Genomic DNA, 27,870 nt, shown 5'->3' with positions numbered 1-27,870 from the left:
AAGATTAGAGCTTAATGATCCCCAGTCTCCAAGCTTATGAGTCAAATGATGCTTTTCTAAGGTTAGTCTGTCATTTGAAACTACTAGATGGGAAGTATCTTAAATGTAGCCCAGCATTTGCATTTATAACATGGAATAAATCTCTCACCCAACAGGAAACCAATGCCTACTAAATTACTTAAATATCATTGTAAAACATTTTAATCTATGTTTTGATCTATTTCAAGAGCGAGAGAGAGAGAGAAAGGGAGGGAGAGAAAGAGAAAGAGAGAGCGAGATAGAATGCATCTTGCATCTACTGGTACCAGTTCACTCCCTACATGCAGACCAGGTTAAGCCAAAGCCAGAAGCCTTGAACTCAATCTGTGCCTCCAAAGTGGGTGTCAGGGAGCTAAGTACTGCCTCCCAGAATGTGTATCAGCAAGAAACTGGATTGAAGGAAGAGGAGCTGGGACTGGAATCAGGCACTAAGACCTGCGATGCACACATCCCAAGTGACCGCAGTCACAAATGAGCGCCTTTTACATTCTAAAGGTAAGAAAGAGCAACTGGGATAGGGGGGCAGCTTACTAGTCAGGATTTCAGGACAATTTTTTCCATCCATTCTGCTCCAGCTGAAGACATCATGACAGGAAATTTTTGAATAGTAAGAACAGTGATGAATGTGATAGGTACATCTCAGGGCTATTCTAAAGAATACTTGGAACTTTCGAATAGTTCATCACCCATTCTATCAGTGAAGAGCATTTATAAGAACTCTATTTTGAGTTTAGATGATTTTTGTACTATCAGTAAAATTAATTCAAATTGAAATAAAATACTGATAAGGCAAATAAATTGCTCCACATTAAGAAGTCTTCAATGCAGTGGATCCTTAAAATGCATGATGTTATTTCATGATTGTTAAATGTTTATTGTGTACAGATATTTAAAGACCTGTTTCAGATCATGAGAAGGTAAAACAACCACATCTTAGACTTTGATTTAATTTGGAAAATCCCCACTCCATCTCACATGACCTACAACAACACATATGAGACCAAATGCAAACCACAACATATTTATACCCAAACTCCACAAAATCACACTTAGTTATCATATATTTATTTTTAACACAGCACCCCAGTTTCACATCATGTACATTTCCTAAAGCTGGGGATCCTGATCTTGCCATGTTCTCCACAGAATTTTCAACAAGTGTGAACAAGAAACAGTAGAGTTAGCTTGAGTCCACAAGTCACAATCCAAATATAGCACATTCTCAGGGATTTATTTATGTTCAAGGTAATATAGATAATATTCCTGATGCTTAGAAATGAATCATACTCTGAGTAAAATATTAATACAACTTATTAGCACATTACCATGAAAAGACACAAGGCATCAAATATAGAATTTGCTGTTACACCTTTTATGTTCAATGTACCTACAGTGAAAAAATAAACATTTTTATTTTTGTTTGAAGCTAAAATATACCATCAGCTCATTATCTCTCTTGGCCAATAGCTATAAAGACTAAAATGGCTCTTCTAGTCTCTGGCTCATTAGAACATCTTATTTGTGCTATAGATAAAAAAGAATGGCAGTGCTAAAAAAAAGGTTATTTCCAGTTCCCAACTCATAATCAAACTGACTTAAGATAAAAATAACACAACTCAGCAGATCTAAGCTTCACAGCCACTGTCCACCTGCCAGGGCAGAGCTCCCTGATGGGGCTGTGGGGACTAGTCCTGCCATGCAGCAGAGTGCTTTAGGACTGAGTTGGAACCTTACACTCCCCTACTAGAGTCCTGCTAAAGTCTGATATCCTCTCATCTTCAAAGTTATGAACCTGCTTTAGTCCACACTCCACTGCATGAACTTAGCTTACAAGCTTAGTCAGACAGGAGAACTCTCTAAACATGAAAATAACCATTCGTCAGTTGTTGATATCAGAGCAAGACTGCTGTGCCTAAAACATGTTTTGTCAATGAAAACCCTGAAATGCCTCTTAGAAAAGGTTCCTTTGTCAATGCATGAAATGACCATACAAGTCAAAAAGCAGCTGTGCACGTGGAATGTCTTGCTCACACTAGCTGACTGCTGCTTCAGGGCATACTGGCAAGGGAGCCTCCTAAAGCCTGTGTAGGGGAGGGCAGGGCTCTGAGAACCTGCCTCCATTGCTTTGAAAGGCTGGCCTCCACGTCTGCTGCCCTGGCCACTGCTTGTGGGAGGGTCACATAACTAGGCACATTTCTCCTCACAAACAAGCCAAGCAGGGTGGCTCGGAAAGGAAGATTAATGTATAAACTACCATCAGTGACCCATCTGTCAGTATTGGTGGACACTTCTTGCTAGGGACTTGAACCACACTGAGTCATGATGAAAAAAAAAAGCTCCTAGTGCTCATAGTTATAGCATAAATTTATAGATTGAACTGATCCTTTGAAATCAGAGTTCTGAAGAAGTACACTTGAAACAGACTAAACCAGTTAGAAAGAAAAAGTTACCAGTGTCCTAGTTATCTAGAAAGGAAAACAGACCTCTTAACTGCTATTTCATTTTGCTCAAGTGCATAATGTTCAAACCACAACCAAATGAGCCCTATTCGTCAATAGCATGGAAGGATATGCTTGGTGTGGTAAGTTAAAATCTTTACATACTTCTAAAATCACATTCCCTTAGGGGTATCTAGGCAGGTGTGATATTAGTTTTATAGCAAAAATATTTTTCAGTCTAATGTGTTACAAAGTAATTCAGAGCTTTCCAACTACGACTTAGAAGATAGCTTCAAATGCCTGTATTAATTGCAAGAAACACATCAATTTCAGATACTACTTTATTAATCTCTTGGCCATATATCCATTATTACCATGCCTATGAGATGATTTAAAAAATAAATACCATTTAGAAAGAGACTTTTGAATCAAATCAGATCTGAGGAGATGAATGCTTAATGACAATAGGAAGTAAAAAAAAATTTTCACAATTTTGATTCCTCACTCCAAAATGTGACCCAAACAACTGAAGAAATAATGAGGAAAACTCCAGCTTACTACACATTGAGTTCATATCAAACTCAGTAGTCTAATTTAGAAATGAAATCCCTTAAGGAAACAGGGGTGTATCTATTCCAAGCAATAGCTGTCAGAGCTCTGACAAGAAATTCAGAGTAACATATTTCATCATGAAAGCAGAGGTGTTCAGAAGGACAAATATTTCAATTGCATTCTTTTCCTTCAGATTTTATTGTTTTACTTCAATGCCAGAGAAATTTCTATATCTAAAACTCCTTACATGACTTCATCAAGACTAATTATGTAAATAAAATTCAACATAAGTGAGAGAAGACTTTGTATTCTATTTTTAGTACTAATACAGAAGAGGGGACCTAACTCAGAATCCACAAACTCTCACTGGTGCCCCAGCTGTCACTGCCTCTTCCTATACACTGTCTCAGAGAAGGAACTGTTCAGTAGGGCCTTGTTTTCACATATATATGGACTACAAGAGGTGGCTATTACTTCCATTCAGCTCTGATGTTCTCTTCCGGCTAAGTGGTCTCCTGTCCGAATTCGGTCCAAGCACTTGCCTAGTATTTGTTTTTTTTTTTTAATTTGTCCTGGTTTAATTGGACATTAATTGGATTTTCCAAAGATACATTTAGAGCAAATCTCAGCTATTATATAATTTCATTCATAAATACTTCAATAAGTTTATCTAAGAAATAATTTTAATACATTATACCACAATATAATTAGGGCATTACATTAAAATTGCTGTGATTCCTTAGTATTCTCAGAAATACAGTGTTACAATTTTCTCATACTATGGTAGTTTGCTGAGTTCTAAGCAAATCCATACTTTTCACGTGTTTTTATATCATTTATTGCCTAATATTTGTAAAGCAACCAAGATCCTTTCAACTAATGCAAATATTTGTCTTGCTCACAATATATACATCCACTCTAGATTGCCACCTTCTGCTTTTTGCTTTATACCTGCTAGGCAGAGAGAGAGCCAATGTGACGTGTGACATACACGTGACGCTGAGAAGCCCTAAAAGCCCATATTCATCTCCTGTTGTGCATTCCTCCATGGGACTGGAAGATCCTTAGGGAGGAAGAGCACTGAACAACAAAGTAACTAAAGCCCCATGGATGGGAGCAACTTCAATCTTCAGACTATAGAATTCTGCCAATAAAGAAGATCTGATTTTGGAGTGGTTTATAGAAGAGGTATTTTTGTGGTGATTTTAATAACCTAGCCTTTCTACAAATCACATTAGAGGCCCACAGCACTATGAACAGGCCTAAGGTTAAAAGCGCACACCCCAAGAAAACCGAAAGAAAGCAGGAACACTGCTTAGGTAAGAACAATGTGTTTCTACACATACACATAAATGCCTTTTTATAAAAAAAAATCCATTTATAAGCAACCAATAAACTGTGGTCAAAATTAAGTTCAGTCAATAAGGCTGGGTTTGTGCTTTAATGCTATACCTATCTTAAAATACTGGTGAAATTATGAAACTTGGGGGCTCTGATCAGCTAATTCAACCTTTTTTCCTTTAACGAAAACCAAACAACTCCAACCTCCTAATTTGGCTCACTTTGTCACTGGCTTCATGGGAAAACAGCACATCAATATTTTTAAATGCATAGTATAGACTAACATTCCTTAGTTCATATGTCTGGCTAGCAGATATGAAGTGCTATTCTGAGTGAGTACATATGTTCCAGGAGATTATGAGGTAAAGTGCATATGCTGGTCTTTCCTGGATAGGATGTACCAAAAACGAAACATGCTGTAAAATATCTGCAATGAGAAGACTTGATCAAATTTGTTGCAGCCTCCAGACCTCGGAACATGAGAAATGAGGTTACTTGAAAACCTGCATTGACCCATTCACGATCTTAGGACATTTTTAAACTCATTCCCAATCTTACCCCACCCGAACAAAAAAGGCGGCCGTGGACAGAGAGAGAAATGTGAAGGACAGCCGAGAAACAGAGAAACAGTTCAAGTTTCAGGCTCTCTCTCATATGCACACACACAATGATTCAAAACCCTCAGATATGCACGGAATAGATTGTGCTTTTCTTTGAAAAAAAAAATCATGTGTTTAAGCCTTTTGCTTCTGCCATCAAGTAACAGATAAAGCTTGCCAATGAAGTAAGAAAACATTCAACAAATGCCCACTTTTTCTAAAAGCTCTAAACTTGTGAAACCAAAGACTTCATATCACATATTGCAAACTTATCCAAAAAAAACTTCATAAAAGTGCTAGATATACCCAATTCTAGTATCATAAGAATGGCTAAATTAGTAAAATATACAAAAGGCAACACTTCCAGACATTGATGATCTCTGAAAGTGAGGTTAAAGCTGACACCCCTGGGAGGAAAATCAGTAACCTCTGACTCTGTAGGGCCGGCCCCATTCCAACTAGGGCTCTAGGGGAAACAGCAGCTAAATGCATTTCTACAGGACAACAGCTTCTTCAATTTAAGCTAACTGCTTTGCACCACCAGCACTGAAGTTAGCTGAGCTCATCTTGAGCCTGACAGAATCCAATTACTTCCCCAGGGTGAACTTCACAGAGACCAAAAGAGTCAAATGTCCAGTGTGAGGTCTGCTTTCTTTTCTTATTTCTTTATCTCCAATACATTCAGCATCTGGGTTATGATAAGGACAAAAGTAACTACGAGAGATTGCTGGATTGATGCTAAAGCCAGTCCTTTCTTCCCCAGTCTGTATACCTGGGTTCAAACAACAAATATTTATCCATTCAAACTGTCTCAGCAGCCTTTCACAGCTGATGGTGGCTTCCAAACTCATGCATTTATAGGTATGTTATCTCATGCAGGATAAAAGTAGATATCTTGCAATATTTATTTAATTTGATCACTGAGACAGTTAAAGTAGATGGCTTCTTGCACAAAAATTGACATGAAAGGACTGAGTGATCTGCATTGATGGGCTATACTAGCCAAATTAAATAGCTCACTGACACGTTCTTCACTCACAAAGTTGTAAAGACCCCAAAAGTATTTGACATTCAATAGAAAACAACAATTATGTATTATTTATAGCTAGATATAATATAAAATGGCACTAGAGAAGCAATTTTTGGCATATAGTGGTGGAGGGCACAGTGCCAAGCAAAATCTGATGCTTTTCATTTTAACTTTTGTTTTTATTATCATCATGCCAAAGACTATCAAGTTGGAAACCTTATTATTCAGGAAACCAACTGCATGTATGTAGTATACATACAAAAATAAAACAAGCATCCTGTAGGTACTTGGTTAAAGATTTCGTACAAATCATAAACTCTTTAAATAAATAATGCTCTAAATTATTTGTATTTGCTAAAGGAGTGATTTAGGGTAGGGAGCAGCATCTAACACCTTGAGAAAGTACTTCGAAATGGGGATAAATTTCACTGATCTTCATTATAATTTCAAGTGTGATAATCAGTTGAAGCATTTTTTCTACCACATTGAAATGTACAAGTGAAGTGCAACAGAAAAGGTCATACAGATTATATTCTGCTGCTCACAGCTTTGACATAGTCAGACATCTATAACAAGTAGTTGGGCTCAAAGCGTTGAAGAAAACATCTTGGCAGACAAGGTCACCCACTGTCACTGGAACCTTGGGAGGTCACAGCACAGTGACTGGACGAAGCTGCTCCAATTGATTTTCCAATGCAATCCGTTCTTGATGAACTTCCTGAGTTACACAAAATAGAGGAGAAAAACACAGAGTAAAGGGGTCATTCCTGGACTCATTTCCACTTTATCAGATATTCAAAGGATACTTATAATGGAACCCAGAAAAAGTGCTACACAAATCAAGAATAAGTGAGCTGAAATGTATCATATTTAAAGACGGTGACAAGAGGGCTTTACAACTCCTCTCTGAATATGACAAAATGAAACTAACTGACCCCTTCTGCCTCACCTTAGTCTTAGTCATTTTTAACAGATCCAGAGCTGACAGAGTGACAATAAAAATGAAAAGACTTATTAGGAGAAAGTAGAGAAAAAATTCTGACCCTTCCCAACAACACAGAAAGGTGAGGCACTAGAACTAAAGCATTAGTGGAAATTATTGGCTTCTACTCTAGCACCACACTCGGGTCTGAAGGATGGAAAGGTGCATTGGTCACCACTACACCAAAGTCTCATCCAAGCTTCTGCACAAAATATGGTTAAAATGCAGAAGAGAGGGATGGCCATTTGGTATTTAAAAACTTAAGTTTGCACACTAAAACAGATTATTTTTTGGCATGAAGAGAGGGGGCACAAAAATACTTTGAAGTAGAATTAGAAGAGATAGAAAAGAATTTTGTATAAAGATTCAATTCAGAGATGCTCCAGAACCAGTAGCATGCCAGTAGTCAGCATAGTGCTCAACAAGCCCTTACTGACCCACCTTCCAATCCACCCATCTACTATGCGTCAAACAGTATCCTGATTGTGATGGCATCAGCAATGAACAAGACTGATACTCTCACTCATTGGACTTACATTCAAATGGTAATGGAAAGGCAATATAATAAGTTCATGAACAAAACTTCTAGAAGCAAATAAATAACATGATATAACTTAATAGGGTAACAGACTAAATCCAGGAGAGAGCAGAGGGGGTGATGAAGGAAGACTTCTCAAAGGTGATGCAATTTGAGCAGAGACTTGGGTGAAATGAGGAGGAAGCCACATGGAGACAAGGGAGAAATTCATGGCTGAAGACAACATGACAACATAAAGACCCGGAGGGGGGCAATCAGCTTGGTGAGTTGATGAGCAAAAACGTTCATGACCAGAGTAGAGAGAGTAAGGAAGATACTGATAGGAGATGAAGTTCAAGATTCAGTCAGAACCCAGACCATGGGACTTCCAATCACATTAGATCAGAAGTCACTATTATAACTTGTGACTCAATTTATAATTCACAATTTTCACTCTGGCTATTGCAGACAAAATGGATGCAAGAGAGCAATTGCAAGGTTCACACAGGGATCCAGGCAAGAAATAAAGATGGTCTTGATCAATATACAAGCCATAAAAATAAAGAAAAGTAGAAGAATTCTGGACATATTTGATCTACAAAAAAAAATTGCTTCCTGATAAAGTTGATGGGGGAGAAGAGGAAAATTAGATGATGACTCCAAACCCTGGGATTAAGGCAGTGGCCATCAGGTAGTAGCACTAATTGAGACAAAGGAGATTGCATAAAAATGGGAATTTCAAGGAGAGGGTTAGAAATTAACCATCTGAGATGTATAACAATAAATTGCACATGTCTATCTAGAGCTCAGAGGAAGGGATGCAACACTTGAGATACGCATTTAGGTCTCAATAAAGTAGATGTGGTCCTCACAGTAATGGGACTTTGCAGATATCATCCAACTAAACAATATGGAGGGCCCGGCGGCGTGGCCTAGCGGCTAAAGTCCTCACCTTGAAAGCCCAGGGATCCCATATGGGCAAGGTTCTAATCCCGGCAGCTCCAATTCCCATCCAGCTCCCTGCTTGTGGCCTGGGAAAGCAGTCCAGGACAGCCTAATGTATTAGGACACTGCACCCGCGTGGGAGACCCGGAAGAGGTTCCAGGTTCCCGGCTTCGGATCGGCGCGCATCGGCCCGTTACGGCTCACTTGGGGAGTGAATCATTGGACGGAAGATCTTCCTCTCTGTCTCTCCTGCTCTGTGTATATCTGGCTGCAATAAAATGAATAAATCTTTAAAAAAAAAACAACAAAAACAATATGGAGTTCAAGTAAAGACAGAGGACTGACCCTAGCCAGATTCCATACCATATCCCCTTGGGTGCCACTCAAACAATGAAAGAACTTTGGAGTGCCATTTATCTATAGGACAAAAAAAGGAAGAAATTATAGCAATGAAAATTGTAAGTGCAAAAACAAACTGACAAAAGATAAATGACAGCAAATCCAGGAGAAACATATGGGAATGTGGGCAGCAGCTACTTCAAGTACGCATTCTAGAGAGGCCAAAATAAGCAGCCAAGGCCCTCCCTTCGGAGGCCTAGACGCCCCTTCATTCAAGGAGTTTCACATTAGTAAACAAGCTGAATCTGGGAACTGACTGAGAAGCTGCGACTAGAGGTCTGCTCTGATGATTCTTCAGACTGATGTTCGCTAGACCTAGAACATCCAGACTCATACAGACCAAGTAAAGAAAACCGAATCACAAGCTGATGACAGAAGCAAGAAGCAATCTGGTATGACACAGGAGAATCCCTGAGAAATGCAAATTGGCAGCACTACTGACCTGTCAAAGTGGGACTGAATGAATGCAGGGAGATGGGACAAAATTAGTGTTGTTTGCAAGTGTGTTTCAGGAGGAATTAGATTCCCGGATATTTCTTTCCACCAGGCAGAGGATTAAAAATTCATTCCTCAAAAGAGTAAAGCAGATAACATGTGGATGAGCAATACAACAGGCACAACTGGACATGATGCTGGACCGGAAACAGGGAGAGGAAATGCACGTTCTTGCTTTTAAGATTCATTTCTATTTAAAGGCAGTTTTACAGAGAGAAATAGAAACAGAGAAAAAAAGATCTTCCATCTACTGGTTCACTCCCCAAATGGCTGTAATAGCTGTAGCTGAGCCAAGCCAAAGCTAGCAACCAGGAGGCAATTCCGGGTCTCCCCTATGGGTGCAGGGTCCCAAGGCTTTGTGCCATCCCCTGCTGCTTTCCCAGGCCACAAGCAGAACTCGTGGATCAGAAGTGGAGCAGCCAGGACATGAAGTGGGGCCCATTTGGAATGCCAGCACTTTTAGGTGGAGGATTAACCTGTTGAACCACCATTGCAGCCCCCAACCCACATGCCTCTTCCTCCAAGCAGAAGACAAGAAGGGCCTCCAGTCTGAGAACTCCAACTAGACTAAAAGGAAATAGCTGATGATACTGCCTTTGAGAAGGTGAAGCTAGAACCATTTTCAAGGTTAAGAGGAAGGGCTAGCCTTTGATAATACCACTGAAATAAGTATTATGGAATTGCATATCACAAAGAAACTATGTGTGGATTTCAAAAAAAATACACTCAAATATGCTTATGCTTTAATTCCATTTATCATGAACATTTCAAAGTACCTTCACAGAATATCTTCATAGAACCAGAGAGATTCTAAACAACCAAGCTCTTACCTATAAGTTTTGATCAACAGAAATGGCTTCAAAAGCCTCTTTTAGAAGTCTACATTAGTAACACTACTAACCTTCCTGTAAAGCATGCAAGAACCAACCCATGGAGCTTAAAGGCATCTTCCAAAAGAGGCTGGAGAAGAAGGCAAGTCTTACCAGCACGGGTGATCAGGCAATGCTGGGGGTGGAGAAGGGGTAGGGTTATTCAAGGATAAGCCTACAGATCCTAATCCGAGTAGTACTGCCTACCTTGAGCTGCTGTTGAAGTTCACTGTTCAGGCGGGCCAGCACTGCGTTGGCCTCTTTATTTTTGCGGATGGCAGTCTGAATGGCCTTCTTCTGTTTGGAAGACTGCCTACAAGAAAGCACAAAGGTATCTGTGAGCAGCAACTATGTGTCTAGGCTCTCACAGCACTCTGATGCATCAGAGCTTGTAAACTAACAAGGGATTAACATCACAGGGCTCTAAAAATGAAATCTCATAGTCACAGGCAAGCAGCAGGCACACACACAAAATGAAAAAAAAAACTGCCAAGGTGAATTATTTACACCTGAAGTAATTCACATTTTATAACATGAATAAAAGCTGTGAATTGGACCTTTTCAAACATTTGTGTTCCATTTATTCCAAGATATTTTAATAAGCATTTCTTCCTAACAAACCTCGGTAACCGGAATGCCCTTTTTATGTAAGTATCAATGGCATTTTAAAAACCTGCAGGTGGCCCCTCTGGACAAGCCTGAAGGAAAATAATAGAACATTCTCTTTAGCAAAAATCCTGTGTTAACTTATCAAGACTGCCTAATTCTTCCTTATTTCTTTATCATGAGGCATGAATGGCTGAACATACACGCATATGCACACACATGCAGCAGCACACATATGTGGCACCTAAGGGAAACACAGATTACTTTTTTCATATCAGTATTGCCAAGTTAACTCCATGGTAAATTCACAGAATAGATGTAACAACGATGCTGTGTGTCCTATTTAACCAATTATTGTCTCTACTTTTTGGCCTTACATATTACTACTACTCTCTTTGTCTCTCTGTACAAAGTTAGAATGATAAATGAATGTGTTCACCATAGGTATAACCTACCTACAACCTTTTATCTCATAGTAAGAGATGTTAAATTCCTAGAGAACAGAATCCCTGGAGCTGAAGGGAAGAGATTTCCCAGAACAAAACTGCAAAGAAGTTTTGTGAAGAAGAATCAGAAGGAGTAAAAACAACAACAACAAAAAAAAACCTTTCAAACTTCTCTTCTGATTCAACCCCACGTGTCTGACTTCCACAAATCACTTCTCTTTCAATAAAGGATTTGGTTTTGCTACCTCAAGTTACTTTTTATTATTTATAACCAAAAGGAACCTGAAGTAAAGCAAAGACAAGAACAGGCCCAAATTTAGACAGTAATGTGAGCCGCAGAACCCCTCTGGGGGCTCAGTAAGACATTTAACTTGCCTCATCCTCTGTAAGAGTTCCTTCTAGGGTTTGCCAGACAGGTTCTCCTAGTTTTCTACTCAGTGTTCCCGACAGGGCCATAACTGAATCAGTCTCCAGAGAGAAAGGTGAGCCAAGCACACTTCTGTTTTGCCCACTTTATCCACATGTCACACTACCCACTAACTCTGAGGTGCCAGGCCTTCTAGTGGAATACTTCCCCAAACCTTCACTCGTTTTCTTTTATTTTCAGAAATATATTTTCAGGAATATACCACCCTCTGAGCTAGGCACATGACTGCCCAACAAGAAATGATGGCCTTTTCTGTTGCAGGTAAGTGAAATCATGTTCCATGTTTTGGGACAATGAGATCATAGAGAAGTGATATGTGCTATTTCTGAGTTGTGTCCTTTACACATAATCTGGTCTTTCTCCATTTTGTTCTTTCTCCCTGGAAGGCAAACAGGATCTAGAACAAGAAGACACAAGGTGCCTGACTTGCTTAATAAAGGTCTCCTACCCTTCTGAACCACTCAGACTTCTACATGAGAAAGAAAGCAATTTCTGTGCCACAGGGGCCACTATTACCTGGCTTTTGTTCAGGCAGTTAAACCAATATTTTCAAAGATATAAACTGGTTTCTCTACATGCAAAAAAATCTTCTTAGCCTTCACCCTGTGCCCTGACTTCTGAAGCAGTTCTGAGTACTGTTTCTAAGAACTAAATTTGTTCTCCCTTTTCTCTACTTGAAAATGGTAGGTTTTCATCAGAGGAACCAATCATCAATCCCACAGACATTCCAATACCACCATGCCTTAAAGAGGAAAGGAGAAAAGAATGGCAACCATATTGAGACCATCATAAGGTCAAGCAGCACTGCCATAGTGGTTGCTGGGAATCCCCCCAGGTTCCCCAGGAGAGAAGAGGCCACAGAGGCTGGCACGGGCTCACTCACAGTACTGTCAAATGATGTCATCTACCTCCAAAAGACCATGTTTAGCAGACATGTGCAAAGTGGGCAGGGGAGACAAACAACTAAGCCAAACTATTTCTAAGCCTAGTTCTGTTCTTACAAATGATGCAATCTGAAATCAGTTTATTATTTGTAATCTGCACTTAGCAGTTCAGTGAAAGACAAAACCTTATTAATTCCTTTGTGTTAAGTAGCCAATGGCAGTGTGTAAAGCTGAATTTCACTCTTGTGAGTCAGTTCTGATGCTGATTTTCTCACAGCTGATGACCATCTTGCAGCTGGTCTACCTTTTTTAGCTTCTCTCGATTGGTGTGGCAGCAGAGAATTAAGCCCTACAGAAATGACTTGTGACTCTTCTCAACTTTCTCAAGGATGACACTCTAGATGCATAGGACAGAGGCTAAATTACAGCATACAGTGGATGCCCAACGGCATCAAAGCTTCGCTCCCTCCCAGAATCCAGGGTTACATAGACTAAACATCATGTGGCTGGCTGTTTTTCTTTCCAGGGATTATTAAGAAGACTATGTCCCTTTTTACCACCGCAAAATAAGCTGGTCTGAGAACTAAAATAAGAAGTTGTGTGAAGTCCCTTACCTCAAAGCTTATATCCCTGTTATTTATACCACTAAATGTGTTGTTGGCAAGCACTAATCTCTCTCAACTGGATACCACTTGTAGGAGAACAGCATGAGGAAGGACACTCACTGTAGCGGTGCAGAAAAAGTGAAGTTGGCTCATACTCTCGTGCCATGTACAAAAGGAACACAAACTAGACTATATGTCTCACTGTCAACTGAATACTGCCAAAATTTTAGAAGCAAACACAGGAGAAACTCATTATGCCCTGTAGTAGGCAATAGTTTCTTGGATATCTTACACAAAATATAAGTGGTCAAAAACATAAACTGGATTTCATCAAAATTAAAATCTCTCCTGTTATGAACAGTACCATTACAAAAACAGGACAATCCCATAGAATCGTAGAAAATATTTGTAAATCAAATATCTGACAAGGGAGTTGTATCCAGAAAATATAAGGAACTTAGAAGTCAAAATAGATTAATAATCGCATTAAAATTAGTTAAAGGAGATACATGCACACTTCCCTAAAGCAGACATATACCAAAGCTCAATCAGCACATAAGAAGGTTCTCTGCATCAGTTACTGAGGAAATGCACAGCAAAACAACAAAAAGATACCACTTTGTACTCAGTAGGGTGACTTTAATGAAAACAAAACAGATACTATTGACAAAAAATGAAGAGGTGATACTGCTGGTAGAGACATAACATAGTACAGCCACTGCAACAAAATGGTTTGGCAGTTCCTCAGAATGCTAAACATGAAGCTATCAAACAAACCTGCGACCTCACTCCTCGGGTGCTACGTACACGGATAAGCGAAATGCTCATGAGAGGGAATGCAAACCTGATTTTGGTACAGAGTCTCCCAAGAGCCCACAGAAATGGGTATTATGAGAATTATGAGGATTTCAAATTTTTTGGACCAAAATAAAGTTCAGTTTCCTTGAACGTTTTAAAGTATCCTTGTATACCCACGTAGAATGAAAGCATAAATCCACACCAAAACATTTACACAAATAGCATTATTCTTATAGGCCAAAAAGTGCAAATAAGCCAAGAGTCCACCAAATAACTGATAAATGAATGTAGAAAATGGGGTATATACCCATGCAATGGAAAATTAGTTGGAAACAAAATAATTAAGTTTTGATTCATGCTATGTCATTGGTGAATTTTAAAAACACTGATTAAAACATAACAGGCACAAGACATGTTGCATAATTCCATTTATATGAGATGGCCAGAAATCCACAAAGAAAATAGTTTGCTCTTTACAGGGCTGGAGGAGAAAAGGGGAATGGGGAAGACTTCCAATGAGCACAGAGATTCTTTATAGGATGGTGAAATGTCCAAAAATTAGACTGTAGCGATGGCTGCTTGAACTTGTGAATATACTAAAAACAATTGAATTGTAATTTAAAAGGTTAAAGGGAACTCCATATAAACTATATTTCAACAAAGCTATTTCATAAAACAAAAGACCTCTGTGTGAACACCCAGGGCCCTATCGCCCACTTTGGAGGACACTGTACCTACTACTGAATATTAATGTGAAATGGAGATTCAAGTGGGTTGCTAGAGGTATAACACAGAAGAAAATTTAGCCACCTTGTCGCTGGTATCTAACCTCCAAGATTGAAGGTCACTGGAAGATGGCTAAAAGTCTCAGGGAACATGAAAGGCAATGTATATTTCCTTTATGAGCTGTTACCTCCAAGAAACTGTCCATTTGAAAAAAAAATCTGCAGATGAAGGGTACAGAGATGCAGAATGACACTTGGGCTTCAAAAGCACATTGAGAATAGCACCCACAGAGCATGATGTTTCTTTTCCCATACGGATGTAAGCAAAAGAAAGTCCACAGGAGCCACTGAGGTTTGCAGGGCCCCTACAGTAGTGTTGGGATGCTCTTCAGTAGTTTACATTTGTGATCAATCAGGCTCACTGAAGCCAAGTGACAGCAGCAGGAGTCTGCTTGCAACATCTCATTTAATTTCGCCAAAGAGCAATAAAGGCCAATCGAGAGGCTGGTTTGCCCAGGGCATTGAGCATTGCCACATCAGTCCCTGGCCATGTCCCCAGGAGTCTCCCTCTCTCACTGTTACATGTTGCTCCCAGTTATACAGATGTTAACAAAGGATTTGGATGTTTCCATTCTGTGTTGAAAAGGGTCAACAACAGAAACTTCACGGGGATTAAAAATAATCACACAACACATCCACTACAAATTGGGGTTGTGGGTCATGGAGCTAGTCATTTTCTCTAAGGGAACATGAAATAAGACAAAGAGGGCAAAGTGCCACATATAATACTGTCTTCTTGCTAGGAAAATCTGGACCAGCACAAGGAAGAGGTGTGGGAGAAAAATCTAAACCAAACCAAAAAACACAGCGTAGGACTTGCCTGCCTGTTTGGCTCAGGCTGAATCCTGGAGCTCATAAAGCTTTCTTTTATGTGATGGTGACTTTAATCCCATCAGAAAGGTGAGTAAGGTAAGACTTACAACTATCAAATCTTCCCACAGGTGTGACTGTGAATATAAACATGGCTACAGATACATATATTTGCAGATTTAAAGGGAAGTTCCTCCTGTCGCTCTCATCTGCCTGGCTCACTTACTTCTGGACCATTGGATGAGGCTTCACTGTTGCTGTCGAAGCTGGCCCACTTACAATGGCAGAAGGCTCTGGGTTTTCTGTAGCTTGATTCTCAGGTCTGAATTTCCTACGAATGGGCTTTGAAGGGGGCTGAGAATATGGTGCATCCTATGAATTAAAAACAAATATAAAAATCAAAAAGTTAAAATTTAAATGCTTCCCCACCCACTATGTCAATGCTCCACGCTCTTCTAGCTCTGCTCCAAGATCGGATGGCTTCTGTACTCAAAATGCACAGGCGAGGATACATGGCTGATCCTTGGTTTGGCAAGAACTGGAGGGACACTGGCATCAGATTCCAAGGGCCTACCAGCCTGCCTGTACTCATTCCTTTCTTCCTTTTAGTCTTTTCTTCATTCCTACTTCTTTTTATTGCTTTATTATTTGAATTTTCAATAAAATGCAATACTTGTACATATATGGGATATTGTTTAATATTCCAACACACAAACACTGGATGAACTAATCAAAGCATGCACCTTGCCTTGCCTTTGGGAGCCCACAGATCCTGAGTTACCTCTTCTTCACATCTGGAAGGATGTCAGGTCCAGTGTCCTGCTTTTTTGTTTCTTTCACTTTCTCTCTTTTCCCCAGGTTTCAAGCATTCTGTTGCTTCTTGTCATTTAAAACTCACACAGACCCTGTGTATATCTCAGAGAACAAAGCCTTTTCTAGCTGCAGACAAAATGGCTCCTGGCTCACTTTGGGAATATAAATTTTGAATTTTATAAAGGCCTTAGTCGCAAAACCATCATTCTCTTACTCCTGATTTCAACATGAAGTTGGGCCAAAGAGATATGGAGTGTTCTGGAAGGAGAGAATTGGCTTGCTTTACTGAATGACTTTCCTCACTTTTGTTCCTGAATCAAAACCCACTCTCTCTGATGGAAGAAGGGCTTGCAAGAGAATGAGAATATAGAACAAGGGAAGAAGATGGGTGGGAAGCAGGCTGATTGACGGGTACCTACTGAGCAGATGGCAGGTGAGTCAATGGCATTGCTGGGTAGAAGTGAAGATGCCGGAGTACCAGAGGAGACAGAGTATACAGAGAAGAAGAAGGGGAGACTATCCCACATGAAACTGTCATAGAGGCTGGGTCACATGTGAGGCATCACTAAAGGCATGTGTCCCTTCCCATAGGACTTTTTGATCTTGTTAAAAGATCAAAAGGCTACCAGATTTAGCTAGAAGGTTGAGGGACAGGATAAATTGTCAGCGACATCAAAGGTGAAACCCAGGAATCTTCAGGCTCCTACTCTTCATGAAGAATTCACATTCCAGAAAGTCAGGCTTGCTGGGATTCCTTTCAGAATGTGGCAACCTTAAAACCCTGCATCTGTTAGTAGAGGGCAGGGCTCATAATGCCATCAGAATAGCATCTGCACATTGGCCTTACCTTCTTTGCTGGACTACTTTCTCCAGCCTGTGAAGGACCTCTGCTCAGCTGTGGGAGTAACTCAGCCTCAGATACTTGCTCAGCCTGTAACAATAGATAAGAGAACAGAAACGCAAAAGCACAACCAAGTATGTAAGACACAACACTCAGGACAACAGTCACGAAGGGAAAAGTGATTTAGAAACATGGTCCTCTGATCCCTGGAAAACAATGCTTCCACAGACCCTGCTATTGTCTCGCACACCTGCTTCCAGTATGTTCAAGCTTGCAACAAGGAGTCAGCACATATAGATTACTGTAACTGTAACTGGACATATATACTACTATTAAAAACATTAGTGCTTCATCAGATCAAATTCTAAAAGTAATGAGGCTAATCAGAAAAAATAATTGAAAAATCAAAGATTTTTAATTCAAGCATCAAAAGAAAAAATGATCACCATAAAAAACAGTGCAATTTTAAAAATGTTAAATTCCTAATTAAGAAACATTTCACCGAGTGTGGCTCTTTACCTTTATAAAAGGAAGAGGGTGTATGGAGAGAAGAGTAATGTGAAAGGTTAAACCACTGAATGGTAGATAACCAATCTTCCCTCTATTTACCCAGACATTAATTTGCATTACAAAAATACACACTGTAGCACAACATAGTGTCTGAGTGTGCCGCTTGGGTCACTTTCCTATCCTTTGAACTTCCTGCAGGTGTGGCTTCCTCTACAGACTACTCAAACTGCTGCTTCCAAACGGTGCCTCCTCCCATCTCACAGAATCAGACTGTCTCTCAACTCTCCTCTCCACTGACCTGCTCAGCATGGTCTGACGGCCCTTTTAAAATCCCTGCCCCTGCATGTGTGAAACTGCAAACTCCCACTTGTAATCATTTTATTTTTCTTGTTTTGGCTTCTCTTATTGCTCAAATACAGGATTTCCCAAAGTTTCATCTTCAATTCCATCTTTCCAGTTTTCTCTCTCTGTTCATTCTTTCCCAAAGTAATCCCATTTGCTCCTACATTTTGTCCCAACCAATTCCCCATCTCTTCTAAAACCACTGTACAGGCACTCTCTGAGTGCCTGATCTCTAATACAAATACATTTTCTCAATATATTTCTAATCCAGGTATATACCATTAAGAATAGCTGTAGATTTACTGTTATTTTATTAACACTGTGACACATGGAACACTTACTATGTGCCACACATTGGGCATTTGGCATGTCTTCACACATTTCATTATCGCAGTCCTAGGAAGTGGTTATTAGCCCTATCCTGTTGATGAAGAGCAGCTGTTCAGGAACTCACCCAAGATGGCAGGATCTGACCACAAGCGTCAAGTTCCCAAGTTGGGTAGGCCAGCATGACAGCCTCAGGCACTTTTAGTCATGAGTACTACTCACTTAAAATATGTGTATTCAATAGCTTCTACAGGTAATTGAATACTGTGCTACTGTTGGCATCCAAGAATGAAGACATACACTTTGGCTTGAAATCTGTGGGCCAGGCAGAGAAAAGACCAGAAAACTGTGTTTCCATAGCCTAAGGTGGGACATGTGGCCATGGAAGCATGGGTCACATGGAATAGCAAAGACTGGGTAAAGATAAACTGTCAGTGTAATCTTGACAAGCAAGATTCAGTCAGCTAAAGAGGCAACATGTCAGGATGATGGGAAAGGAGACTCGAAAAGCGAGCTCATGAAGGATGTTCTAAATTCCAGTACCTAGTATCTCTGCCCCAAGTATGACAGGAGCACTGAAGCCAGTCCCCAGGACAGGAGACACGGAAGCAGAGGTAAGGCAGAGCTTGTGTTAGACATCCTGAGTCTGAAGCACCTAAAAAACATCCAAGCAAAGCTGTCTAGGTGCTGTTCATTGGCAGGATTCTGGGGAGTAAGTACAATATTCACCTCCCTTTCCCAAGAGATTTTCAAAACCAGACACAGTCCAAGAGCTGTGAGTCGAATGGCTGCCTTATACATGGCCGAGTGAGTGCCCAACTACTACCCGCATGCCCATTTTCCCCATGGGCTATGCCGAAGAACGAGACTCAGAATCCGAAATTAATAGCTTCAAAGGCATATGGCCAACCCCAAGCCCATGCATGCAACCGACTTATCTCAGAGCCCTCGGGTAAGCAACAACATACCCCAGCAGAGACAGAGACAGGAATGACAGACCCCAGCATGCCACCTTTCAGTTGGTCAGCTCTCCATCATCAGGCGGACATAAGTGCTATACACTCTTTGCCCTGCAGACGTGAGTGAAGCCTTCTTTTCACGGAAATAATGAAGGAAATGATAAATTGACCTTTTCTCAATGTGAACAGAACAAAATAGTAGAGTGTCCTTGTCAGTGCTTCCTTTTTCTTAATCATCTCTATAAAACAGAAACAGCACTGGGGCAGGGGGAGAAAGAGGAGGAAGCAGCTGTGAGAAGTGACTGACAATATTTTTTTCCATGTACACGTTTGCCTTCCTAAAACTGCCAAGGTCCTGGATGTTCTAGTGTGTGACTTGGAGGAGGCAATTCCACAGTGCCAAGTCAGCTTGCATCTAACATCGGTCTCCTTAGGAAGAACCCAGGAACTCCCACCCCTTCCGTCTGCTCCAAGACCCATTCCAAAAAGGCCCATGGACTGAGCAGGCAGAGGAAGGAACACAGAGGAGATGGAAGGCACCTAGAATACAGGCACCAGAAAGGTCCCAGAATTAAGCAAAACCTTGTTAGAGCCAAAGTAATCCCAGAGAGATAGAGTGAAAGAAAACCAGCCTCGTGGCAAGAAAATTAAAGATGTGATTTAGGCATATAAGCACTCCCTTCACAGAAAGATTCTCACTTTGTATTGTGAAAATAGTATGAGGCTCACAATTAGGCTTGGCAGCTGTTTCTTCAGACTTCTCTAGGTTACCAATTCTGGAAGACTGACAATCCATGAACACAGAGGAGCCTCAAAGGCTCGCTTTTTCCTCTGAGTATTTGAGAAGGTGGGAGGAACAACTCTGCAGCTATAATGGCCTCATCTCAAATTTTATTTGTCTGAACTGAAATTTAAGGATTCACTCTGGGAAAAGAAATATTTGGCTTACAATTAACATTGCAAATGGCAGTCAGTGTTGTCTTCATGGCTTCCCATGCAATGACACATACTCAGGCAGGATTCAGCGAGCCAGTATGTAATTCAAGCAAAGACACTCACTGAAACTCAAGATGATGTACCTTATAAACTCCCCCACCAACAAATGACAAATGTATTCTCATTTTGCAATGAAATTCCTCGATCAAACATAGGTTTGGAAGGCACTGCCATTCAGGATATGGAGGGTCATCCTATGGCACTGCCCATTCCCATGGGTGATGGGAAACCAATGTCAGGTGGCTTTCCAGAAATGGACACAGACCCAGAGATACTTCTGTTCACTCATTATTCAATTAACAGATATTTATCTTGTACCTCTCTTATATCAAGGACCGTGGTAGATGTGTAGGACCTAAGTGAGAGGAAGCTTCCGATCAAAGGTGCTGTGGTATCCACACCAAGATCCACTCGACCTGGCTGCTACAGCTCTCTCCCCGCTGTTCTGAGGTGACTTGTCTACCAGGGACTTCTCTTTTCCTGGGGTTCAAGAAGCAAGGAAGTGAAAGCTCTTTCCAACAGCCATGTGAGTGAACTGCCAGGAAAGTCGATTATCCTAGCTTCACTTGAGCCTTCAGATAACTCAAGCCCTGGATTACGTCTTGCCAGTGGCCTCATGAAAGACCTTGAGCTAGAACTACCCAATCAAACCACCCCTATCAGTCCTGATCCACAGGCACAGTGAGTGAATAAATGTTGGCCATTTTAAGTCTCTAAAACAAATAAACAAACAAAAAGTACTCTAGCATGTTTAGGATTTGTGGCCTAATAAGGTGAACTAAGAGAACAGAGTAGGGAGAAGGGAGGACTGCGGCTCCAGAAGGGCAGTGGAGTAGACAGTTTCCTGCTAGGACAGGAGGTGGACTAAGTAGGGCTGGTCCATGGACCCACAGGTGTGCGCAAGATCTGGCACTGGGAGAGATCCTGATGGAGGAGCCTGGGTAACTCCTCTGTCAGAACACACTCCCTACAGGTGAGTGCAAGAACCAAGATGGGGAGTGGCCCAGACCCGGTCAAAATACGGTATCCACAGGTATACATTTGGTGTAGGTTGGGGCAAGCCAGACTGGGTCAGTCCATATCACCAACTGGCGAATCCAAGTGCCAGAATGGAACGTGGGTCAGGCCAGGCCAGGGCACAATACCAGCCAGTCCATATGAGGGCTGGGATTGGGGGCTGGCAGGGCTGGGTTAGGCCGTAGCCCCCACCAGTGTGAGTTGGAATTGGGAGTGATCCTGGCCTGGCCAGGCTACAGCACTCACTGGCAAATGCCGAGGTGAGCGGGTTGTGCCACACTGGGCCACAGCACCTAACCAGCACATGTGAAACATTGGGGGTGGGGTGGGGATGGCCCCAGTGAGGGGGCTGTGAAAGCCCTCCTGCTGGGCCACCACTCCCACTGGTGAGCATGGGAGCTGGGATGAGGGCAGATAAGACGGGGCAGGGCTGCAGCCGAAGGCCTAGAAGAGAGCTGGATAAGGGAAAAGCCAGGCTGGGCTGACCTTCTGATACATGCATAAGCCAGTGTTGGTGTGGATTGATTGGGCTTTGCCACGGTATCAGCTGGCAGATGCTGGCACAGCGACCAACTTCTGTCAGGCGCAGGCATGGCCTAGACAGACGGTGACACCCGCTAGCACCAGGGTGGATTGGATAGTGGGGCTAGTTGGGACAAAGTGGGCTTCAATACCCATCAACATGTATGAGAGCTGAATGGGATGTGGGACAGACCAGACCAGTCTGCTGTACATACTGGCAAGAATAGGAACCAGGGCAGGGGCGGGCCTGGTGAGGGGTTTTGTGGGTTGCCCCGACTAGGCTGCAGCTCCCACTGGTTTATGTGAAGGCTGAGTATGGGGTGGGCAGGATAGGGCTGGGCTCCAATATCCATCAGGTTTTGTAAAACACGAAGCTGGAGACAGAACTGACCCAGCACTTTCAACTACCATTGTGTGTAGACTGATTTAGGTAACAGATGGTGCCAGACCCTGTATTGGAAAACACACACAAGAATCAGGTCTGGAATGGCCTGAGAGGTTTCTTGGGAGCTCCCCTTCCAACTGAACTGCTGGACTCAGAATCCTAACCATGGAGAGAATTGCAGGTTCCATAGGCTGACCGTGGGAGTGGATGTGTCAGAGCTGGGCCTCCTCAGTGGCTCAGACGGAGCAGTGGACAGCATATCCAAATGTACATGGAGGATAGGGCAGTGCATCAGAGCCTCCAGAGGACACCTGGTACCATGGCAGAAGATGGAGGACAGAACAAATTGATCAACTACCCCAGCCAATCATCAGCAGTGAAGATCTGGGCAGATGGGGACACTAGTGGACTACAGCAGCCAGTGGATTTGGGAGAGATTTCATCATGATTGGAGTGGCGGGATCGCCAGCAATGCAGGACTGTTGAACTATCAAAACCTCTTGAAAAATTCATGGTGTTGTGAATTTCTATTTTTCTTCCTGTGGTTGATTTTGTATTGTGGCTTTTCATTTAAGGGGATGTGTGGTGACTGTGTAATGGAGACTGTCACATCCAGAGGTGAGGATGCAGTGTGGTATGCATCTCTACTTGCAGATCAAAGATGGACTCCCAATGAGACCGTTAAATAGATCTTGACAATAGACTGCTAGACTCACTGCCATTGTCTATGCCCGCAATGATGAATATGTGACTGTTTATGAAGAGCTATGCTATAGTAATAATATAGGGGAATTCAGTTGGGGGGGATTTGAGGAGGGGGCAAGGGAAATAAAAATAAATAAATATATACCTTTTTTAAAAAAAAAAAAAAAAGAAGTGATGGGTGGGGAGAGTTGAAGAGCAATACTGTGACATAGTTGGCTATGCCTAACCTGCAGCGGCTTATTTGGGTCTCGGTTCAAGTCTCAGCTTCTCCACTCTGACCCAGCTCCCTGCCAATGTGCCTGAGAAAGCTGCAGCAGATGGCCCAAGCTCTGGGGCCCCTGCACATGTGTAGAAGGCCCAGAGGAAGCTCCTGGATTCTGACCAGTCTAGCTCCAGCCATTAAGGCCACTTCGGGGGGTGAACTGGCAGATATAAGTTCTTTCTCTGTCTCTGAGACTATATATATACATATATGTGTGTGTTATATATATATAAGCAATTAAAAGTAACAGGTTCCAGCGTTTCACAGCACAGTAGGGTGACATAATACATGTCCTATGAATAATTAAAAGAAAGGAGCTAGTAGGCACGAAACACAAACACAAGGTAAGGAAATGGGAATGCTAACTACCTGATTTGATGAGTTTTTGCTATGTACCAGTTTTGAAATATTCGACTCCATCCTATAAAAGTGTACACATCATACATGTTAATCAAAGCCCTTTTGGACTTCGGATGATGCTGGCTGCCTTCGCACTGACTGGCATGGAACATCACTCTCTAGTGGTCCTCCCTAGCAGAGCACTCCAACACAAGAAACACTAGCAGAGCTCAGGAACAACTTGGGCGGAAGTGGACAGTGACAGAACTAGCAACTAGCCCCTAGATTTATCAGTCGGAGGGCAAAGTCCCATGAGGATCTCTGGAATTCTCATTTGATCATGGAAAACGTCCTTGAAACAGGCTTCCTGCTACAATTAAAACACTACCATTTGCTTTTTTTTTTTTTAACTGAAAAGTATTTGGCCATGACCAGGGTTTTGTTCTTTTCTGTCCAGTTTCTCGTACTAGAATAGATCTGAGCCAAGACTGAGCCTCGTGCCACACCTCACCCCTCAGGCAGGTTCCAACACCACCTGCAGAGTCAGAAACACCAGCCTCACAGGTAAGGTGACTTCTGGCAGGGATCTGTTGCAACTCATGTTCTCTCTGGTAAAGTCACAGAGGGATGCTTACGTGTATGTGTCACCAAACCAAACAGATCATTGCTGGACGTGTTATCTACCACCCTGGAAGCAGCCAGGACTTGAATCAGAGCCCATATGGGATGCCAGGACTGCTTGTGGAAGATCAACCTGCCATGCATGGGCCTCAAAAGGTGGCTTTTTACAAAATCAATTAGAAATAGATGACTAGAAAGGGAGCTATAGCAATTATGTAAAAGTTAGATGTAGAACTGCAATGAAAATAAAACTGATGGAGTGTAAATCAGCACAAACACTTTGTAAAATGGCTTGACAGTATCTATTAAAGCTAAATATATACCTACATATGACCCCAAAATTCTCTCACGTATACAACTGAGAGAAATGAAAACACACATCCACTCAACACCCTGTACAGCAATTGTTCAGTAAAAAATGCATTGCCAAAATCTCACAACCACCCAAATATCGATCAATAGCAGAAAATACCAATATGCTCATATTTGTTCATAAAATGGAATACTACATAGTGATAACTGTCAGCTATATACAACACTGTGGCTGGATCACACAAACATCATTTAAGCAAAAGTAATCAGACACAAAAGTACATTTCGCACAACTCCATGCAAATTAAGTGACACTAATCTGTAATCTTACAAGAGTGGCAATCCTAAGAACTGGAGATGTGTGGGCCCGGCGGCGTGGCTTAGTGGCTAAAGTCCTCGCCTTGAGTGCGCCGGGATCCCAGGTGGACGCTGGTCCTGATCCCGGTGTCTCTGCTTCCCATCCAGCTCCCTGCTTGTGGCCTGGGAAAGCAGTCAAGGACGGCCCAATGCTTTGGGACACTGCACCCGCGTGGGAGACCTGGAAGAGGTTCCTGGCTCCTGGCTCCAGATTGGCACTCCAGATCGGCAAAGCGCCGGCCATTATGCTCACTTGGGGAGTGAGTCATCGGACCGGACAGAAGATCTTCCTCTCTGTCTCTCCTCCTCTCTGTATGTTTGACTTTGTAATAAAAACAAATAAATCTTCAAAAAAAAAAAAAAGCACTGGAGATGTGGACTGAAAAATAGCATTAGGTTGATTTTAGGGTTGTTAATAATATCCTGCTCTTTAATTCGAGTGCTGATTACATACATGTATTCATCTTGTAAAAAAAATTGAGGTGCACATTCAGTGTACACTCTTCTATCTGCATATTATACTTCAATGAAAATAATTTTTACAAATAAAACAAATAAATTTAGTAAAGCCAATTTCCTGCAATGTCCTTACAGTGCCACCTAGTGGCGAAAGTGAAGTATAAGCAGGAGGGAAGTTTTGCCTCTAGTAACTTCCAAACTACCGCCCCACTACAAATAGTACACTGAGGCTGTACAAAAACAGTACCCTGGACTAACATCACTGATGTGTTGCCAAACCAAAACCAAAACACAAGAAACACCCCACGGTGTCAGTATTGACAACAAAGGCTACAAACTGGGGCTTCTAGCCACTAGGAAAGAAGGTTTACCAACACACCCCTAGGTGATGCCTAACAAAACTTGTTGGGCAGTGCAGAGGATTTTATCATCACAACAACCCTATGAAGATAGATGCTAAAGTTATCCCTAGTGCACAGATAAAGAGATACAAGCAGAGGGACTAAGCAACTTGCCCAAAGGCACAAAACTAGCAACAGGTAGGGACAGATTTGAACTGTGAGCCCATATTCTTAACTCCCTGAACTAGGCCTCTGTCCTCCATGGTCATTTCCCATCAATACCACAGCACATCTGGGTACCAGCCCATCGTTACCCCCTACCACACTTGATCCACCCCTGATCATAAGGAGTGCTTCCTGTTTTCTGTCACTGGGTGGTAGTTGTGGCAGGGTGGAAGGGTGGGGATGGACAGAGAAGAAAAATGAGGATTCCATTGCTCCTGAACCTGGAAAGCAGCCATAGCTAGGGTGGGTGTTGTGGTCCAACAGGTTACATCACAACTTAGGATGCCCACATCCTATGTCAAGTCCTAGATACTCCACATCCAATCCTACTTCCTGCTCATGAGCCTGGGAATACAGAAAATGATTGCTCAAATACCTGTTTGCTGACACTCACATACAAAATCTATTCAGGCTCCTGGCTTTAGTTTGGCCCAGCCCTGGATATTGTATCCATTTGGGAAGTGAACAGATGAAAGATTTCTCTTTCTCTCTTTCTCTCTCTCTCTCTTTCCCTCTCTCTCTCTCTCTCTCTCTCTCTCTGTCTCTCTCTTTCTTATAAAGCTATGAGGCTAGGAAGATCATAACTGATCAGCTCTTTGGAAAAACGCGATTATTTTGTTATGGGACACATGGTGATGAGCTGTTACCTACAACCCTAGCCAATGTAGCATGAGAAAATGGTATACACGGTATATGACATAGGTGTAAGAGATACACGGTAAATGACATAGGTATATATGAGGGAGTTTCAAAAAAGTTCATGGAAATATGTATTATTGAAAGTGTGGAATTATGAAAAATGTGCATGGATTTTAAAAAAACAACTGTATATTGAAACACATGTTATGGAAACTCACATTATGAAAGAAAACTATACATGTATTTCAAACTTTTTCACCCAAATATTTATTGAATTCACCTTTGCCCATGAGCCTTTTGAAGCCCTCTCCTGTCAGTATCATGAAGGAATACACACTGGATGGTGTCAAGTGTTAACTATCTTCAGTAGACATGGAAGGAACTGCAGGATCACTTCGCATTCTTTGTGCTCTCACAGCTATCGGTAGAATGGGGGTTCCAGGTGAGCACATTCCATGAACACCTGATGAACTGATTACACGCACTTCGGTCATCTTCCAGAATGATGCCAGCAAATGATTCCTTATGCAACACAGCTGTATCATGAGCACAATTTGAGGGGGGTAGCTAAGAATGAAAACAAGTCACTAGCAGTGAGGTAATTTCACTGCTGATTTCCTAAGAGGTTTCATAAACTAATGTCTATGCCTAATAAAACGGTTATTTCAGTTATTAAGAGAATCATCATGAGACATGGTTGTGATAGTAGGAGCTGGTGCTCTGGGACTAGACAGCTGGGGTTAGAATTATGCACCATCTTTAACTTGCTGTGGGTGGCCTTGGACAAGTTCCTGAAGTTCTCTGTGCCTTGTTTTCCTTATCTGCAAAATTACGACAATCACACAACCTACCAAACGTGGTTGTTATGAGGATTAAATGTGTTAATATTTAGAAAACACATAGAGGAGCATCTGGTATGTAAGTGAGGGACAAATTAGTAGAATAAGTAATCTCATTGCCTTCATGGCTTGTGAAATTTCAGAAATCAAGAAATCAATTTGTAGATGCATCAAATTAATTAATTTATTTACCAAAAGATGCTTTTGTTCCCTATTAGATGGTATCAGAAGCATCCTAATTGATCTTTTGCTAGATCACATATGGCCCACAGACCAAAACGGGAAGCCTAATTTAGTCAACATAGATAGAGTCTGCATTGGGGATGGTGCTCTGATTCTTACAGCTTTTGCTTTTTTGAAGATTTATTTATTTCAAAGAGCTAGAGAGAGGTAGAGACAAAAGAGATTGTCCATCCATTGGTTCACTCCACCAAGCTGCAATAGCTGAGACTGAGCTAGACCAAAGTCAGGAGCTAGGAGTTTCCTCTGGGT

The 27,870-nt window shown here is 41.6% G+C and overlaps 1 protein-coding gene across 8 annotated transcripts in view; it reads right to left on the bottom strand.

The window, feature by feature from the left end:
• Nucleotides 1-4,573: 4,573 nt before the first annotated feature.
• Nucleotides 4,574-27,870, bottom strand: part of REPS2 (RALBP1 associated Eps domain containing 2) — a 238,279-nt gene continuing 214,982 nt past the window's right edge. For 7 of the 8 annotated variants that reach the window (XM_058658823.1, XM_058658827.1, XM_058658825.1 and 4 more), the window contains 4 exons: nucleotides 17,228-17,311; nucleotides 15,794-15,939; nucleotides 10,414-10,519; nucleotides 4,574-6,717 (listed from right to left, as the gene is read on the bottom strand). In XM_058658823.1, the coding sequence (XP_058514806.1) occupies nucleotides 6,649-6,717; nucleotides 10,414-10,519; nucleotides 15,794-15,939; nucleotides 17,228-17,311 (405 nt within the window). In that variant the 3' untranslated portion in view covers nucleotides 4,574-6,648. The remainder of the gene's footprint in view (nucleotides 6,718-10,413; nucleotides 10,520-15,793; nucleotides 15,940-17,227; nucleotides 17,312-27,870) is intronic. The other variant, XM_058658826.1, reaches the window with a different exon arrangement.

This window comes from Ochotona princeps, chromosome X, assembly GCF_030435755.1.
Source record: "Ochotona princeps isolate mOchPri1 chromosome X, mOchPri1.hap1, whole genome shotgun sequence".
NCBI lineage: Eukaryota > Metazoa > Chordata > Mammalia > Lagomorpha > Ochotonidae > Ochotona > Ochotona princeps.
This window is presented reverse-complemented; position numbering and strand designations above follow the sequence as displayed.